This window comes from Corvus brachyrhynchos, unplaced genomic scaffold (genome assembly GCF_000691975.1).
Source record: "Corvus brachyrhynchos isolate BGI_N302 unplaced genomic scaffold, ASM69197v1 scaffold46, whole genome shotgun sequence".
NCBI lineage: Eukaryota > Metazoa > Chordata > Aves > Passeriformes > Corvidae > Corvus > Corvus brachyrhynchos.
The window spans coordinates 1436109-1455637 of NW_008238838.1; the positions used below are offsets into that span (position 1 = coordinate 1436109).

Sequence of the window (19529 nt, forward strand, 5' to 3'; positions counted from 1 at the left end):
GGAGCGATGGGGAGTTGGCGCAGGCAGGGCAGTGATACAAATCTCATTCTGTGCATCCACACAGAGCTCTGGCCCTCAGGGCTGGCGGAGACCTTTGCTAATAATGTTATCTTTGGAGGCAGAGGGGGACATGTGGAGCCACCCTCCAGCACCAGCTGCAGTTCTGGGGACCACTGCACTTCCAGAGAAAGGTGTGGGAGTGACAGACAGACACACAGACATAGCTGGGAAGAGGGAGACATCCCTCCCAGCTGCTGCAAGCTGTTAAGCATGGCAGCTGTGAGCAACACACAGCTCTTCAGAGCTGTGGGATGTGGCAGAAGGTGCAGCAAGTGCCGCAGCAGGAGCAGAGGTCAGGAGGAGCTGGGGGGCATTTATTTATTTATTTATTTATTTATTATGGTGCTGCCCCACTTCTTCCCATCCCACAGCCAGAGGGATCACATCAGGTGCGATCCAAGCAAGTTCCTTGCTGGGATGAAATCCAAGGTGCTGCCTGCCCAAATTCTCCTGCATCAACCGGCCTTGTGAGTGGCAGGTGCAGCCCAGGGTTTGAACCCCACCATCCCCCTGGTGATGCTGTGCCGAGCTCAGAGCTGTCCCACAGCATCCTGCTGTCCTCACCTCCACGTGGTTCCCCCCGAGCACTGTTTGTTTGTTGGCTCAGTGGGCTCCGGCCAGCAGGAAAGCCCTTGCTCAGTAAATACTGTTTTATCTCTGAACAGCAGCTCATCAAATATTAATCCAAACTCAACTGCTTCTTAACGAGGTTTTCTTTAAAGGCATTGGGGCTTGAACACACCTGGTGGGAGGCAGTGTCCTGGCTTGCCCCTGGCTCTGCCCAGGGAAAACAAAGGGACAACAACAGGGAAAAGGTCCCTGGTCCTGTTCCTCCAGCCTTCTCCAGAGGGTAGGCATTTCCCACGCAGCTTTAGGAAAACAAGTGGGTGAAGAGCCCCAAGTGCCTTCAGTAGATCTGGTGTCTCCAAGGATCGTACGTGCCCAGCTACAGGTTTGGGGTGTTTTGGCTGCTGGCCTTGGGGAAAAAAGTGGCAGATTTTTGTGGGTTCAGGTAGATACAGAAAAATCTCGCCTGACATCAAGGAGCTGTGAGAGAGAAAGAGAAAATCACGATGTGCATCAGCTGTGCTTTGGCCTGCCTGCCTTACACTGTGCATCTTGGAGGTGTTCCTCCCACGGAGACACATTCCCACAGTTTGTTTGAACAAACCTAGTGGAGAAGTTTAAACTCCACAGAGCTTTGCTGCTCTTTACCCTTCAAGCCTTGTCTGCACCATTTGGGGACCTGCTGGCATCTCACCAGATTTATTCATGTGACACCTCAGCTCCCGTGGGGAAGTCAAGGTCTCCAAGAGCACGTGCCCCATGTCCTGCTGGAAACGGCTTGGAAGTTTGCTCAGACACTTGAACCAGCTCCCTCGTGGCTTGGCATTGCTTTGGTGCCTGGCAAAGAGCCAGCGACTGACTGGGTGGAAAAGCAGCAGAAAGCTGGGAGAGCCTTATGAAAGGGATGCGGAATGGAGGGAAGGAGCAGCTGGGCAGCCCTTGCTTGGCAGAATCATTGCACTTTCACTGCCCCCAAGAGCGTGGCTGGATGGACCAACTCATTGCCAGGAGCACATCCATCATCAGTCAGTCATGGGCTCAACACAGACCCAGCTTCTCCAAAACAAATCCCAAGGAAAGAGCCAAGAGACATTCCCTGCCATCCCTGAGTGGTTGGTTATTGAAGGTCAGCAAGTCATGGAATCACAGAATCAATCAGGTTGGAAAAATGCTTTAAAATCATGGAGTCCAGCTGTTACCCCTGCACTTCCAAGGCCACCACTAACCCATGGCCCCAAGCGTTACATCCCACGTCTTTTAAATCCCTCCGGGATGGGAACTCCAACACTGTCCTGGGCAGTCTGTTCCAATGTCTGACCCACATTTTAGTGAAGAAATGTCTCCTAATATCCAATCTAAACTTCTCTTGATGAAATTTGAGGCTGTTTCCACTTGTCCCACATTGCTGATTCACATGGAGAACCCTGGGATTCCCATCCCTGATTCCTCATGCTCACTTCCCAGGGATCAGACCTGTTCAGATGGGGACCCCCATGCCATAGGTCTGCCCCCAGGGATACATCCTTAGCAGTACAGACGGGAAAGTGAAATAAATCTGCCTCCCACATCCAGGCAGTGAGGAGAGCTGGGCTCATAGATGGGTGCTCCCTGTTTCATCTGAGCACGAGGAAGCCACATCTATAACAGAGTCAAGGAATTCAGGTCTCAGCGAAGGAAGAGCCACGGGAATTGTTTGCTGCTGCCAGGTCAGATGAGCAGAAGGAGAAATCGTCCCAGTGGGAGCAAGATGTTTCTGTTCGGTTAGATCTCTGTTGCTCCTTTGCCTGGTCAGTCAAGCTTCTGGATGTGCACAGATCCCTGTTCCTGGGTGAAAGGCCAGGGAAAGGCATACTTGGAGTTTAACGCCCTTTCATGACACCAAAGTTGTCCCTGCCTCTTCCATTCAGCTGAATATAATCACAGATCCGTAGGCTGCAAAGGCCAGAAGGGATTATTGGATCATGGGAAGCCGATACAGAGATTCAGGGCAATGATTTCATTGGCAACTTTAGAGAGAGAAGTGGCAAACGATCCATTTAATGGGCACGCCTGGCGCTGCCTCCAGCCAAGCCACAGCAGGAGCTGTTTTCCCTCTTCTGGCACTATAAAACCTGGATATATTTTCATATGCAATTCCGATGGCTTTGAAAAGTGCCTCCCGGGAGTTGGAGTGTTTTTGTGTTCCTTGCTTTCCTCTGCCCGTTCATGGAAGGCTCAGAATAAAAGTGACCAACCCCTCATGCCCTGCATTCCCAGAGCTTCTGACCACCGGGACCACAACCAGACTGGCCCAGTCTCTGCCAAGGAAGGGGAATCTGCCATATTAACTCTTATTAAATCACAATCACATCTCTGTTAATATTTAAAAGGGACTGTCAAGGGTTTGGAGTGCTGCAGGGCCCCAGTGACTGCAGACAAGGTGTGAAGTCTGTGGGTGCATGGGCACGTTCCTCCACATCCATTGCACTCCATGTCCCACTCACTGGGAAATTGCCCAGACTGCTCCCCTGGGGACTGCACAGGGACCCTTTCAAGGCTGGGTTGGATGGGGCTTGGAGCAGCTTGGTCTAGTGGAAGGCGTTGGAGTGAGATGAGCTTTAAGGCCCTTTCCCACCCAAACTGTTCTGGGGTTCTGTGATCTGGGGCAGCCCCACAAGAGCTTCTGCACAGTCTCGGGTGTCCCAGCTGCCCAGAAGGCTGCAGGGAGATGAGGTGGGGGGCAGCTCAACAAATGTCTGGTCCAGACCAGAGGCATCTCAGCATCTTCAAATGGAATGGTCACTTTGCTTTGGCTGCCATTTCTTGGCACGCTTTGGACCTTCTCCCCCTGCAACCATCTCCCTCCCCCAGTCCAGCTTGGGAAAGTTCTCATTTATGCCAGTGTGCAGTTTTTGTTGCCTTCCTCCCCCCGCTCCCATCTGCTCCCTCCCTCTCCAATGGCCGGGGCTGCCGTCTGTCCAGCGGCAGGACGCTGTGTGTCCATATGTTGTCCCTCGGCAGGGCTGTCACCTCTCCTGCTGCCTCCCACAGCCAAACTCAGCAGGGGAGGGAAGAGAAGCTGGAGTGGGGAAGGGGCCTGCAGGCATTTCACAGCAGTAACAGAATAAATCTAATTTATAGACATAGCAAAATGCAGCTAAAGCGGGAGTTGAAATAAATGCAAAGCACACCGAGGTCTCAAGTTATCGGCACTGTAACATTTTTCCTGACTATCTCTGTTTTCCTGCCTGGGTTTGTCTTTGTAGCTTCCTCCCAGACAACTGGACCTTTGCTCTGAAGTGAAAATGAAAGCTGGGGGAAGAAAAAAAATAACGGGAAATGAATTCTTCAGATCTCCTTCGTGATGCATCAGCCCCATCTGCCAGCTCCCTGTGACAGGGAGCAGAGCGTGGCTGGGTGGCAGGTGGAGAGACAGGCTTTAAAAAAGGGAAATAAAGCAAACTAAAAGGCACAACTATCCCTGCAGCTGGGAAGTGAGACTGGGATGCTGGGAGGGCTCTGCCAAGGCACAGAGCTCCAGGTGAGACTGGGAAGAGAGGGTTGGAAGGGCCTTCTTCGTTCACAGAGGTGTGTGGACAGGGAGATTTGTCTTCCCGTTCCCTGGCTTGTCAAGGTAATGGGAACAAGCGGGTGGGAGATGTTTGGAGGCAGCTTGAACTAATTAGGAGAGAGCGTAGAGGAGAGAGTCTGATGGAGGGGGGGAGAGGCGGGGAAGGAAAACGCTTTGTACTGGTGAGCAGCATCCCCGATGTAGAGATGATGAAAGGTACCAAAGCAAAGAGCGATGGAGCAGCCAGCCCTAACCCGGGCTGGATGGAGCCTCTCCGATGGAGGGGGCTGCCAGAGGGGGTTGGGTGTTCCAGGAGGGCTCACAGAAACGCGGGGTGCCCTGTGGGGGTGCTCATCACCATCCCAGCCAAGCATGAGTTTTCCAAACTCTGCTCCAGCCCTTTCCCAGCGTTAGAGTGAACCTGTCTCCAAAGCAGCATCTCATTTCCAGCAGACCTTGGGGTTGTGGTTGTGTTTTCCCAGCCTTGACAGTCAACCCTCCTTCAAGAATTGCTCCTGGAGCTGGGAACGTGATCTGGAAGGCAGCATCATTGCCTCCTCTGGCCAGACCTCCTCTCCCTTTGCAAGAAGTGGCAGCTTTTTGAGCCTAATTTAGCAGTCTTTAATCTGAGTTATTCCAAACCACACTTGCCACTTCCTTCATGCGTTCCCGCAGGATGATGGGCTGATTTCACAGAACGAAAAGCCTTAAGCAAATCTTGTCACACAAGAAAATTGATTTTTCAAAACTGACTTTTACAAGATTACTGGTGGTTTTTTCCCCCTCATCTTTCTTCTGTATCGTTCCCTTCCAGTCTCACGAGGTGGCTTCAGATCTAAGGAAATTAGAGATGCTGTGACTAAATTGAAAATGTAAAAATGGGGAGAAAGAAGGGGAAAAAAGACACCCAGCACCTCCTCTGCTGCTGCCTCTGAAGGATACGGCTGCCTGTGCCTGTGAAGGAGCAGAGCTGCTTCCTTGACCACTGACCCACTTGACCCACTTGACCCCTGCCATAACATCGATGCCACGTCACAACAGAGTCTGTCCAAGGATTATGCCAACACCTCACAGGGACCATCCCCTGATGGGCATTCCTTGGTGATCCCAAGCCAGATCACGAGGTTTTTCTCGTTCTCTCCCTCAATCTATACATACTATTTTGTCTTTTGGAATTAAAAAACCCGTTTCCCCCTGCTGCTCGGTTCAGAGGCATCTCAATGTGTTTTGTTAAAAAAAGAAGACAGTGGAAGAGTTGCCTTGAAGTTGTTTCAGACAGTTTAAAATATGCTAAGCTTTTGTGTTTCTGCCACATAAATAATGAATCCTCTTACAGCTTCTGAGTCAGGGAAGACGTTGATTTAAGAGGCCTTCAGCTCTGTTTGAGGCTTTTCTGCTTTCATGCCAGAAAGGGGAGAATGTGACCGAGGACGAGCAAGGTGTGAAGGATGAAGCAGAGTGTGCAGGGAGGATGTGGGATAGGGACAGAGGTGGCACCCACCACAGCCCTGCAGGAGCTTTTCTAAGGAATTTCACTCCTTGATTCCCTCTTTGCTCCTTTATTGCAGGTTTTGGGGGCTAGAGGTGGGTTTAAATGGAGGACAAATCTGCTTCTGTCACTGTCTCTGGGGCAGGGGAGCCTTTCCCCCCCACCTGGCAGTGGGACCTGGCATGGAGTTATCTTGGCACAACTGTTTGGGGTGCACAGCACCTACCCTTGTACAACCCATCCCAGAGAGACCCTAAAGGAATCCTGATCTCACCCAGCATGAGATCGGGGAGTAGCCCTGTTCACTTCAGGTCTCAAAGATACCCTTGGCTTTCTGTGCCACTCCAGAAGCTGCTGGCAAATGCTAAAGCAAAGAGAAAAGGCAGGATGTTGTCTCTGGATTGGAAGGTTGGTTGTAAAGCATCAACCAACATTTGTTGCTCAGCTCCACTTTGTTACTGAAGTGGGTAGTGAAGAACTTCATGGTTGTTACTTTTGGATACGTCTTTATTTTGTTTTTGAATGCTGTTCCATGCTGTTTTATACAGCAGTCGACAGATAATCCCAGAGCCCTTTGGGTCAGTCTGCTATACCAGGACACAGCCACGCTGGGTTGTTTCCCTGTGACAGGGCTGAGAAGGGCGGAGTTGCACCAGGGTGTCAAACGGCATTCCAGAGGTTTGGGAGAGAAGAGGGACTTGACCATAATTTTGGGCGTGGATGGATGGAGGGACGGATGGATGGATGGATGGATGGATGGATGGATGGAGGAATGGATGGAGGAATGGATGGAGGAATGGATGGATGGATGGATGGATGGATGGATGGATGGATGGATGGATGGATAGGGATGGATGGATGGATGGATAGGGATGGATGGATGGATGGATGGATGGATGGATGGACGGATGGATGGATGGACGGACTGATAGATGGCCGAGGGAGCTGGAGTTGTTTCAGCTGGCAAAAAGGAGGCTCAGGAGAGACCTTATTGCTCTCTACAGCTGCCCAAAAGGAGGTTGTAGTGAGGTGGAGGTTGGTTTCTTGTGTCAAATAACAACTAATGGGATAAGAACAAACAGCCTCATGTTGCACCAGAGGAGGTTTATATTGGATGTTTGGAACAATTTCTTCCCCAAAAAGGCTGAACAGCCCTGGCACAGTCTGGAGTCCCCATCCCTGGAGGGACTTAGAAGGTGTGTAGCTGTAGCACCTGGGGTTAGTGGTGGCCTTGGCAGTGCCAGGTAATGCCTGGACTTGGTGATCTCAGAGGTCTTTTCCAAACTGAGAAATTCTGTGGATCCATGGATGAATTTCCTACTGAAAAGATGAACAGATCTGATGAACTCATGACTTTATTCTGCTCCCCTGTGAGCTGCCTGTGTGTTTGCATTAGCACAGAGGGAACACACTTTGTATATTTATTATTCCTCCTCATGACTTGCCAGATCCCCAAGCTGCTCACACTTCAGCCAGTGGAAGCCCAAGTTCCTTATAGAGAAATCCCTGCCTTTGGCATCTTCTGTGAGGAGATTCTCACAAAATGAGGGCTCAGCCCATCTCACCCAGGGTGCCACCTCCAGACTCAGCTGCCTCTGTTGATAATCCTAACATGAACCTGATATCCTGTTGCTAATCCTAATGTGAACCATCTGATCAAGACACAGCTGAGCCCTGAATAATTAACTGTTCTGGCAGGGCAGGCCAGGGAACCTGCCAGGGAAGGAGCTGTGCCTCACACCAACCTGAGGATGTGCCAGGAGTCAGACAGAGCACAAGGAGCAAGGAACAAGCCTGAGTGATGGGATGGGAACAGTGGCTGTCAGAGGGAAGGAGGGGCTTTAGGGGCACTTCTGGGGCTGGAAAGTCAGACAGAGCCAGCTCAGGCTGGTGAGCATCATTTTTGGTGGCCCAAAGCATTGCCTGGGCTGTTTGACAGGTCCAAGGTTGGCCACCATCCTTGAAGAGTTAATATAGCCCGAGGTCTGTCCCTTCTTGCCATGCCAGAGAGAGGTCAGACCCTCTCATGCTACAGAGATCAAACCACAAAGCCCTTAAAAACATCCCAAACTCAGGACCAGGTCAAAGCCTCAGAGGAGCTTTAGGAGCCAGCCAAAGAAAAGAAGACCCAGACACCCAGCAACTCTCTGTTGCATGAGTTCCATGTGCAGAAAGGCACGAGCCATTCCTGCCTGCTGTGCCCATCATTTCTGCCCTGAAACGTGCGGATTTGGCAGCTCCAGTGATCTGGAACATGAGGTCCCAGCCCAGCACCACTTTGAAGATCCCCAAGCAGCAGATTTCTTATGCTGATGAAGACCTGTGAGTTTCTGTCTCCATTCACCGTTGTCTTTTTCCTGCCAACCCCAAAGGAATTGCACATTGAGGCGTAAAGCTGCAAAGACCTCGAGCACAGGTGGAAAATAAGAACTGGAGTAGAGGGGAAGGCAACTTTGAGCAGCTTCACAGCACTAAGATTCACTTTGCACTGAGGAGGAGGATAAACACGGCAGAGAATTAGCTCTTCAACATGCCAGCATCCATAAATCTGGCTAAAGACGTTCTGCTACGGGGGTGGAGTGGGGTGGGAAGACCCCAGAAAGGACTAATCCTGTTAAACGATTTGAGAAAATACAAACCACGTGACGAAATTGGATTACCCAAAATAATAGTTAAGCTATTAGTCATGTCTATTGTGCAGCAGGGTAAGTCAAGATGATGTAGGCAGGAAAAATGAAATGCAGCATCACTGCCGAAGGGGTAAAAACTCCCTGAGGAGAGGTGACACCTCCAAGCTCACCCAGGACTGGGGGGTGACTCACATCCCCAGTATTTCCCCAGGATAAGCAGTTTTGGCAGCTGGCTGTCATAGTCTGAATGGTTTTAAACTTTCTCCACATACATTAAAATCGGGAATTTAATGTTCATCATTTAACTTAGGGGGGAAAAAGTATGAATTTCATATGATTCCATGACTCTGGGGCCAAAGATTCTTAAATCTAAAGTCCCCTCCTTAGAGGGAAAAGGAGTTATTTCGAAAGAGGGTGTATTTGTGAAAAGGGAGGAGCAGAAAAACATCCATAGTGGCAAGAGAAGTGCCAAACAGGGAATAATGGGGACAGGTTTGGTGCCCAGCCCTGTCATGTGATGGTGTGGAGGAGGAGGGGGGATTTTAAACAGCAGGATTAAACCAGCACATCATCTAAAGCGTCTGCATTTTGTTTTGATCTGCCACAAAACCAGCTCGATTTGCAGAAGGAATCACCCAGTCCATGATGTTTGATGCTTTCCCTTTGAAACAGTAACAGGGCCTCTCTGGTTTCCTTCCAGGGGAGGGACGAGGGTCCTCACCAGCCCCTGGTGCAGGGAAGGAGCCGGGGGGTGCGGTGGGATGGGCTTTGGCCAATCCCTCCCTGCTGCTAAATCCAGTATCCATAACCCTTCCTGGTCTCCACACGTGGTCCAGCATGGGGTGCACGAGCACCGGGCAGGTTTTATTCCCCACCATCCCCGGCCAAGCCCAGCCCATGGGCTCCGAGGCCTCTCCATGGCTCCGGAGCTCCGCGCAGCACCAGCTGCAGCCCCCGCGGTGCCGGGTCCATTGATTACCTGCACGGCTCATCAGCCCTCTCCAACTATTCCCCACGGTTGATCAGTCAAGTCATTGACAAGTTAACAGCTTTGTTTACTTCTCCCTCTCGCTTCTGCAGCCAATTTGTTCCGATTGCTGTGCTAAGGGAAAGACTGTTTTGATTGGTTTCTCCCCAAAAATGAACCACGGCGGGTGCGTGGACTGGTGACGTGGCTTTAATTGTGTCATCTGCGAGAGAGGAGCCTCACCCCACTTCTTTCAGGTTCCTTGGGCAGCACGGACCTGACCCCAGGGTGTCCCTGATCATCTCTCCTCCAGGACCCCAGTGGTCTCCTCAGAGCTGAACTCTCATTGAACATGTTCAGGTGTGATCTGGGGAGCTCTAAGCAGCCCCTCATGGATTTTTCCCACCCATGGGACCTGCTGATGGCAAGGAGGAGATGCAAAACCCAGGCACTGCCCTTGAAGAGCACAGCTGATGAGCAATCAGGCTCATCCCATCCTCCTGGCTTGGCAGGAGTGGGAACACCGGTGCCAAGATGAGATGGAAAATCAAGCCAGAATTTTCCTCTGCAGTGAGATGTTATTATTATCATCAAAATTCCAGAGTGTTTAAAAACAATCCAACCCCAGTAGCAGCAACTGGTGCATCATGGTGAGCACAATCAGACACCAGACATGTCCTTGTCAGGGGTAAAAGTCTGAAAACTGGGAAAAGGTTGCAATCTTTCTCCTTGTTTATTTGTTTGGAAAAAAAAAGCCTATGGAGAAAAGGAGGCTCAGGGGGAACCTTCTCCCTCCCCACAAGGCCCTGACAGGAGGGGCAGCCAGGTGAGGGTCAGGCTCTGCTCCCAGGGAACAGGGACAGAACAAGAGGAAATGGCTTCAAGTTGCCCTAGGGGAAGTTTAGGTTGGATATTAGGGAAAATTTCTTCATGGAAAGAGTTGTCAGGCATTGGCAGAGCTGCCCAGGGCAGTGGTGGTGTCACTGTCCCTGGAGGTGTTAAAAAAACGTGTGGTTGTGGTGTTTAGGGAGAGGGGTCAGCGTGGCCTTGGCAGTGCTGGGTTAGCAGCTGGATCGATGATCGCAGACGTCCTTTCCAACCCAAACAATTCCATGGCTCTATGATCCCACACCCCACTCCCCTTGCTCAAGGGCCGGCCTGACCTCAGCCAGAATCCTCAGAGCTCTTTTCCTCCTTGATGAAACCCAAGCTGGAAGGCCCAGCCTTGTAATTCAGATGGTGGAGAGGTTACCCAGGGCCTACCCACTCGTAAATGACCCCACACGCAGAGGGGGAGGCGGAGGCGCCGCGGAGGAACCGCGCGAGGCCCACACGTCTTCATTAGGGAAGGGAGCGGGCGGGAGAAGAGGAGTAACCCCATCCATCACCATTATGAAAATTTACCCGTAATAAAGAAATAATTTGCTCGATGCATCACGCCGGAGCCGTGGGGGGGGTACCGTGACACCGCTCGGGCTGGGAACCTCACTCTATCATTTCTCCCAAGGCTGTCACTAGCAGGAGACACACGCACCAGCCATGCATTGTCCCTGTCCCCTTTGGACCTCTAAAGGATGCCAGAATGTCATCCTCAAAACACCAGCTCCTCCCCGTGGACGATGCCAGGGCTCTGGGCCCTAGGGGCATTTGGGGTGGGGCTCATGGCATCCCACCAGGGACAGCTCTCCCGTGAGGGTGAGAGGAGAGGATTGTCACATCACACACCAGGCAATAAAGCAACAAAACCCATTCTCTGAGCAATTTGTAGCAATTAATAGCCATTCCCAGGAATGAAATGTTAATTAATTCATTCCCTGAGCCATGCATTTATTTAAGGTATTTGTGGGTGTTCTTGGTGCTTTTATTAAGCAATTAAAATGCGTCCAAGAAAATATTTATCCATTTTAAGTAATTCTTAGTAAACACGATTTATATGGCAAGCAACCACTTTATTTTGCATTGTTAATTAAAACCGACGACACACTCCACTTCCCCGGGTTATTCGCCACCAGAGCAGCCGCTCTGCCAGGAGCTCTGGTTCAGGGCTGCTGGCAGCTCCAAAATCCTCCCAGGGTGGATTTATGCAGTGCTTGATGGGGCATTTCAGAGTCCAGAGAGCCCCAGCACCCCCGTGTTGTCCCCCAGGAGTTCCAGTGCTGCTGGAAGGAGCCGTGGCCTGATGAAGACCTTTCTAAAGAAGACCTTGTAGAGTCCTACAGCTTTCCCAGGGCTCAGAAATCAATAGTTCATTCCCACACGCTGGGTGTGGAAGGGTTCCAAGCCCTTGTAGGGCAGGCAGGGGGAGGCGTTCGTTCAGGTGAGCGTGGGCAGCGCTGGGGTGGATGAAGCGCGTGTTAGCAACGCTCCTCCAGGACTGACAGCCTGGGGCGTTTGCTGTGCTCTCCCCGTGAGCGTGGGGAACTCTTCGGGGCCTCCACCAGCCTGGAAGCACAGCCAGAAGCAGGATTCATGGGAAAAAGGGGTGGAACTGCCAGGTAAAACCCGTTGCGTGGAAGGAGACACAGCTGAGCCTCCCACTGAGAGCCTGGGAAGGAGCACAGGTGTGTCATCCCAGATTTTGGCAGGTTCCCTTCGGAAACCAGAGCAGAAGAGGAAAAAACACGGAGCCATGAAAACCAAAACAAAGCCCCAGCATTGTTTAGGAGCTGACAAATCCCAAAATGTCCTTTCTTATTTCCTTGTGTGTACTCTTTGCTGGGAAGCAATCGATGGAGTCAGAAAAATGGTGTTTCCCTGAAGAATGTCTCCTTAGAAAAGTCCCTCCCTCCCTCTTCAGTGTTAAAAGGACTCAGTGCAGGTGTTCTATTTTTTGTTCATTCTTTAATCACCGGCTTTTCAGTGCTGACTGTAATAACCCCTTTGAAACTTGGATCAAAATATCTCTTTCCTGGTTGAAATTTGTTTTCCTCCATCACCCGAGCAAATTCAATTTGCAGAAGATACTGAATTGGGAGGCACCTGGAACTCCCTCCAGAGAGGCCAGAGGAAAACAAAAGCACATTAGAAATATGGGAAAAGAAACAACAGAATGAAACCCAGCCCGCAGGGGAAGAAATGCCCACCTGGAGACACAGACTGAGATGGTGCTTGCTGAAGAGAAAGGAAGAAAATGTGCACATCTCTGCCATGGAGCTGGGCTGGGAGAGCTGGGGGTGCTCACCTGGAGAAGAGAAGGCTCCAGGGAGAGCTCAGAGCCCCTTGCAGGGCCTAAAGGGGCTCCAGGAGAGCTGGAGAGGGACTGGGGACAAGGGATGGAGGGACAGGACACAGGGAATGGCTTCCCACTGCCAGAGGGCAGGGCTGGATGGGATCTTGGGAAGGAATTGTTCCCTGGGAGGGTGGGCAGGCCCTGGCACAGGGTGCCCAGAGCAGCTGTGGCTGCCCCTGGATCCCTGGCAGTGCCCAAGGCCAGCCTGGACAGGGCTTGGAGCAACCTGGGACAGTGGAAGGTGTCCCTGCCCATGGGACAAGATGAACTTTGAGGTCCCTTCCAACACAAACCCTTCTGGGATTATGATTCTGTGATCTGCATTGGTCATACGACATGGCATAGTGGGAGAAGGGGTGAATTTGGACCTGGGTACTCCAAAGGTGCCCATCAGTGGTAGAGGGCAGGAACTGAAGACACCTGAGAGGCACAGGGGCACTGGGATGGATCCCTCAGCATCCCCTCTGCCATGCTGCCCCTCAGCCTGGAGAGCCCAAGGGAGTCACAGGAACAGGTCCTGTGGGCAGGATCCCCACAGACAGACCCTCACCCCTGTCCCAGCGCAGGAGGAGCCCCCCCTACCCAGCCCTGTCCCTGCAGTTCCTGCAGATGAGGGTGAAAATCAGCACAGACGGTGACAGGAGAGTTAATGGCCAAGTCATCCGGGGAGACACTAAAGCAGGTAAATTTATGTAGTCTGGAAAAGACCCTGGGTGGCACATTTGCAATCCATAAATACCTTCAAAGGAACAACATAAATGAAAGGAGCTCCTGCTCTCCAGGCTGGCAGGACCAGGAGCACTGGATGGGAGCCAGGCTTGGTGCAGCACAGCCACTGAGACAGGAGGAAGAAATCACGGAGAGCCACAGCAGTGGAGGTGGTGGATGGGGCTACAGGAGCATCCTCCTGTGTGCTCTGCTCTGCTTTATTCAGATTCTGATTATAAATAATAACCGAATGGTTAATAGGTGAGCAAGGCACATTATGGGCTTGTTAAAGCCCTGAGTAAGTTGCCTTCTGGCTGTCCACGAGCCCATCACAGGAAGCTTTACAAGAGGGTTATCAGCTGCCATTATTAAAAACCAATTTGACATTATAAAAGATCCATACTGCTCGTTCAGTCACATTGATTTAGCCATGTTAAGCCTTGGAAAACTGGAGCAAGATCCTTGATCTCTGCTGAAGCACAAAAAATTGCTGTTTGTGACACATCTCCCACATCTCCACACTCGGGAAATCCAGTTTTGCAGAAGCGATGGGTTTTGAACAAATCCATAAAGCACCATGCCACGCTTGTTGGGGGGTGTTTTCCCAAGCAGCTGCGATGTCAAACTGCTCTTGGAAACCTTGTCCTCTGTTTCACAACACCCAGAAGGATCTCACCTGTAGTCTCCCCAGCTCAAACCCACCTCCAGACACTTCTCCATCTGGTTCCAATTCCCTCCGGGAATGTTGGGGGGATGAGCTGCAGGCAGGTGCAAGGACATGTCCCAGGGAGCCCACAGGTCACTTTTATCCTCATGTTGAAGCTTCCTTCTTGCCCTTTGCACAGCAGAGAAGGTGGATTTGTGCAAAATAACCAGGGAAGTGCCTGGCACAAGAGAAGCTCTGGATTGTCCCAAAGGTTTGGTGCCACACCCTGCCCCACTGACTGCTGAAAGAAATGGCTTCATGTACCTGGTGCCTCCCTTGAGTACCTGAGGAGCAGAACAAGACCCTCCAGAGGCTGGGAATCAGCTCATGGCTGGGAATCCCTACAGGGACAAAGTTGTAAAAGGAGCTTAATGGAGCAGAAATATTCCTGACAAAGAGCCTGGGGCATTTCCACATTCACCAGCTGGAGTTTCCCTGTCCTTGTAGTTTGTTTCCTTCCTTCCTTCCTTCCTTCCTTCCTTCCTTCCTTCCTTCCTTCCTTCCTTCCTTCCTTCCTTCCTTCCTCCTTGCTTTCATTCATCTGCAGTTCCTGAGATGTGAATTCAGGCCTTTTGGGCCAGCAAACCAAAGAGGATACAACAGGAACTTGTCTCCTCTCCATCCCACAAGCTGTGCAAAGTTTTGGGGATGAGGTACCAGACCTCTGGCAGATCCTCCCGTCCCTCTCCTGCCCCATTCCCAAGGACCCAGCTGCTGCCCCAGCACTGGCAGATGCTCTCCACGCCGGGCAGCAGCGTTCCTGCAGCAGGGAGGCAGCAGGGCAAGGCAGATCCATCGGGAGGCAGGGAAGCGGGATGCTGAGGTCAGCCTTGCAGGCTGACCCCGAACGAGCCGCTTGGCTTGGGCTGCAATTCCCGCTGGGAGGAGAAAGGCGTCACCAAAGCATCACTGACCGTTCAGCCCCTCGGAGCAGCACCTGGAAGGCTCTGCTTGTGCAGGTTTTCCCATGCAGAACCTCCCTCATTAACACACGAAGCGCAGCCCTAGAAATAAAACCGGCATGTCCTGATTAATTATCGGAGGGGGAGGCCAGGGAGGAGGCAGGCAGGGGAGGGAAGCCGAAGTGGCCAGTCAGCATCTGTTGGAAGTGCGAAGATAAATGGAAGGCAAGGGCAGGTCAGTGCATACAAATCACTTCCACCCCCCCGGGAGCACCTCTCAGAGCGCTGTGTCATCACGGGGCAGCCTGAGCGGGTCACTGGCAGGAGGCCCTGAGGTTCACAGTAGGAGGTGCTCGGGGAATTGGCTCTGGCAGCATTCAGGGTGTTCTCCAGCCTGCCATGGACCAGCATTCCACTCTCTCTCCAGCCCCACTGAGGGACGTCAGTGCCAATGGACCTCCAGCAGGAGCTCCCTGCAGCTCCACTTGTCCTCGGCTGCCTTTGGGGCAGCACTGAAGCAGTGGGGAGCCATGGCACAGTGACAGGAACGAGCAGAGGGAAGCAGGAGAGCCCTGGGGGACCAGGAGGAGATGCTGCTTGCCTTGACGGGGACAGCTTTCCCAAAACCACCCCCCCCCGACCCCGTGTGGGAAGCAGCCTCCGCAGCTCCTTCCTCTCTCCGGAGCCCAGCTCCCAATGCCTGCATCTTTCCCAGCCCATCCAACACAACCAGAGAAGCAGCCCCAAAACAACAAGGCAGAGACTCCACAGGGAAACCCTCATCCCTCCAATTTACCTGCCAGTTGTTTGGGGAGGATTATTATATGTTTTTTCCCAGGGTTTTTTTCCCTTCCCCAAAGAGCTGCTGGGGACCCGCCCGACCCCCCCCCCCCCCCTCCCCCAGCCGCTCCCGAGTGGCAGGTTGCCAGACGGTGCCCCATTAGGTCACGTTTGCTCATTGTTTGGCAAACAGGGCTTAATTCAAGTGCTGAGTTGACAGCTTGTTCTCCAAGACAATTTGCAAGTTGCGGTGTTGCAAATGCCAGCTTGGCTTTTCGGGGAACGTTATTTCAGCTGCCTTAAAGGGGTAAAGTTCTCTTTGACTGGGGAAAAAAAAAAAAGGAAGAAAAGGGGCAAAGGGGAGGCAGCAGAAAATGGTTTTGGTGGTTTTGATGTGGAAAGACCAGCAGTGATGTTGGCAAGCATTCAGGACAGGGCTGTCATTCCCCATCAGGTAGAGACCCTCCATGTCCCATTCCTCCCATCACTGAGGTCCTTCACAATCCTAAGGAATGAGGTGTATTCCCAGTGAAACAGGGAAATAGAATTTTGGTTTCATTTGGAAAGGTGTCAGTAGGGGTACACGTACACATCTCTTTGATGGCTCCTCTCCAAAACCTGTGGCTGTAGTCCCTACATCCCCGGGGAAGGGGGTGATGCTGAGAACAACTTCATGTCCCTTCTGAAGTCAAAGGCACCCTGGGCATGCTGCCCCCAGCTCTGTGCCAGCCACCCGTGGAGATGGCAAGAGACACAAAGCAGCACCACCACGATGCTCTGTTTTCTTCAACAGGTGGGCGAAAAAAGGCCAGGTTATAAAGGAAGCCTCCGGTGACTTCTACGAAACCATCGTGGACCACACGTTCTTCTTCGAGCCCGTCTCCTGCGAGGTCACCAACGCGCTGGGCAGCACAAACATCAGCAGGACCGTGGATGTCTACTGTGAGTACCCTGTTGGCTCAAGTCCGGCTTCCCGGCTCAGCAGAGCTGCTGAAAAACAGCAGGCAGGGAGCCAAGCACACGCGACAGGTGGCAGGACTTGCTGGGCTCTCCTGCAGTGCTCCCGCGGTCGCACCCGTGATTTCCTTGCCAGCTCTGGGGTGGTCCCTGGGGAGCTGGTCCCTCTGGAGTTGCAGCAGGCACCTCCCTGAGGCTTTTCTTTATTTGGGGCCCATCAAGTTCTACCACTGCTCCCTCTAACCTGTTTGCTTCGAGGCTTTCTGGCTGTCACTGGCAGTAACTCCAGTTTCCTCTGCGCAGTTGGGCCCAGGATGGCGACAGAACCGCAGTCCCTCCTGGTTGACCTGGGCTCGGACGCGGTGTTCAACTGTGCCTGGACTGGGAACCCCTCTCTCACCATCGTCTGGATGAAGCGAGGCTCGGGTGTGGTAAGAGCCGCTGTGGGGCAGGGGGTGGGTCCAGGGCATGGGGTGCTGCAGGACGCTTCCCATGGAGCAGAACCTGTGGGGTCTGGGAGCTCCTGGCTGGATGAATGCTGGCTCCTCGGAATGCAAAGGGATCCTGAGAGTGGGGGAATTTATTTCCATGACAATGGACAGAAGAGTTGAACCAGAGCATCACTTAACACCTCACTGATGGGGAGCAGTTCTGCAATTCACCTGCATGTGGTTCCTTCTGGGATGGTCCTGTGTGGGTGGTCCTTTCTGGGATGGTCCTCCCTGGGATGGACCTTCATGGGATGGTCCTCCCTGGGATGGACCTTTCTGTGATGGACCTTCATGGGACCAACCTTCCTGGCCCCCAGATCTGGGATCTCACATGTTCACCCCAGCACTCCCTGCTGTCGACTGCAGCCTGCTCCGGGGAGGAGCTTGGATCTGTCCCAGCAGACTTCTCCACATCTCTTTTGTCCTGAAAATCATAAGGAGCTTTGCCAATCGTAATCGTGGCTCAGTGAGCCCCGGGAGGCAGGAGATTCTCTGATCCCTCTTTACAGACAGGAGGGCTGAGCAAAGCCATGGGAAGAAGCTAAAGGAGGGCTGAGATATGAAACTCATTCGGAAGCATGCACAGTTGAAAAGCATCTCCCAGCTTCACCTGGGCAGATCTGTGGATGAGGAAACGCTGCCGTTCCAGCTCAAGGCTGTAATTGGAGAGCTGGACCCCCACGGAGGGGCTGAGTCCTCTCCTCTGCTCCCCGGGGACACTGAGGCATTAACTGCTGGGGTGTTTTTTCCAAACCCCAATGACCTTGGTGAAGGCCATCTCCTGGGAAGAAGTTACAGACTGGGGAGAGCTGATGGCTTGAATCAGCAGAGGAATCCCAGTGGGTCAGTAACTCCTGGGTGGTTTCCTGTCCCACAGCTGCCATGGCTGTTTCTCCGGGTTTCACACGCAGGCGGTTGTTCTGCTGTCTCGAGGTGGCTGCAGGAGCTGGGAACAAGGCCTGCCTCACCCTCCTGCTCCAGCCCCAGCACCCCATCAGGGCTTGCCTTTGCTATCCAGCAATGCCCAGGCACAGCCACCTTCTCCCTTTTTATCTACCTCCCTCCAGCTGAGTTCTGTCACATTGGAACTTCTTGGAGCAGAGTGAGGGAGATGATTCTGCTCTTCCACTCTGCCCTCATGAGACCCCACCTGCAGTGCTGTGTCCAGCTCTGGGGCAGAAGGACGTGAAGCTGCTGGAGCAAGTCCTGAGGAGGTCACAGAGATGCTCCAGGGCTGGAACCCCTCCACTCCAGGCTGGGAGAGCTGGGGGTGCTCACCTGGAGAGGAAAAGGCTCCAGGGAGAGCTCAGAGCCCCTTGCAGGGCCTAAAGGGGCTCCAGGAGAGCTGGAGAGGGACTGGGGACAAGGGATGGAGGGACAGGACACAGGGAATGGCTTCCCAGTGCCAGAGGGCAGGGCTGGATGGGATCTTGGGAAGGAATTGTTCCCTGGGAGGGTGGGCAGGCCCTGGCACAGGGTGCCCAGAGCAGCTGTGGCTGCCCCTGGATCCCTGGCAGTGCCCAAGGCCAGGTTGGATGGGGCTTGGAGCACCCTGGGATAGTGGGAGGTGTCCCTGTCCCATGGCAGGGGGTAGAATGGGATGGGATTTAAGATCCCTTCCAAACCAAACAATTCCATGATTCTGTGATCTCAGGACAGATCCTCCAGCTGCTGTAACCCAGCAGAGATGGTTATGCAGGTCACCAGAGCCACCTCCACCTTCCCAGAGGGATGCTGGCAGGGGATGCTGCTTTGTACAGCCATCAGCACTCAGCCTTCCCAGTGGGATGTGGGATCACGGCTGCTTCTTCCTCAGCCACCTCTCCCACCACTTCTGGGCTTAAACTCCCTGAGTCAATCCCAGCGGCCTCCACTGTGCCTGCAAATGTGGAGGTGCAAGTGTGGAGTGTGGTTCTCTCTGAGGTTTTTCTGCCTGTGTCACTGCAGCCACCGAAATTTTTCTCTTGTATCTTGAACTTCTTGCAAAACTAGAGTTCATAAAAATTCAAATGAATACCAACAGGATTTCTTATTCCCCCCCCAAAAATGTGGGGCATTTCTTTACTCTTTGGTCAACAGCAGTAAGTGATGTTTCCATGCCATGCCGGACTTTGGGCTCATCCACTTGGCCTTCCCAAGGATCCTCAGGAGCTGGTGACACAGCTCTTGTAACTCAGGTCATTTGGTTTTGCTTGTAATTTCTCATGGCCCACCTGAAAGCCCCCCCTCCTCCCTTTCAGGTCCTGAGCAATGAGAACAAGCTGATCCTGAAGTCGGTCCGCCAGGAAGACGCCGGGAAATACGTGTGCCGAGCCGTGGTGCCGCGGGTGGGCGCAGGGGAGCGGGAGGTGACGCTCACCGTCAACGGTACCTCCTGATTCCCTGCTGCCATTCCTTCCAACTTCCCTTCCTCCATTCCCTCCTGCTTCCCTTCCTCCATTCATTCCCTCCTGCTTCCCTTCCTCCATTCCCTCCTGCTTCCCTTCCACCATT

General features: G+C 52.7%; 1 protein-coding gene across 1 annotated transcript in view; it reads left to right on the forward strand.

Annotated features, from left to right (window-relative positions):
• Window positions 1–19529, forward strand: part of KIRREL3 (kin of IRRE like 3 (Drosophila)) — a 142219-nt gene that overhangs the window by 100910 nt on the left and 21780 nt on the right. Inside the window, exons 9-11 of the mRNA XM_017738339.1 lie at window positions 16382–16530; window positions 16849–16976; window positions 19277–19403. Of these exons, the coding sequence (XP_017593828.1) occupies window positions 16382–16530; window positions 16849–16976; window positions 19277–19403 (404 nt within the window). The remainder of the gene's footprint in view (window positions 1–16381; window positions 16531–16848; window positions 16977–19276; window positions 19404–19529) is intronic.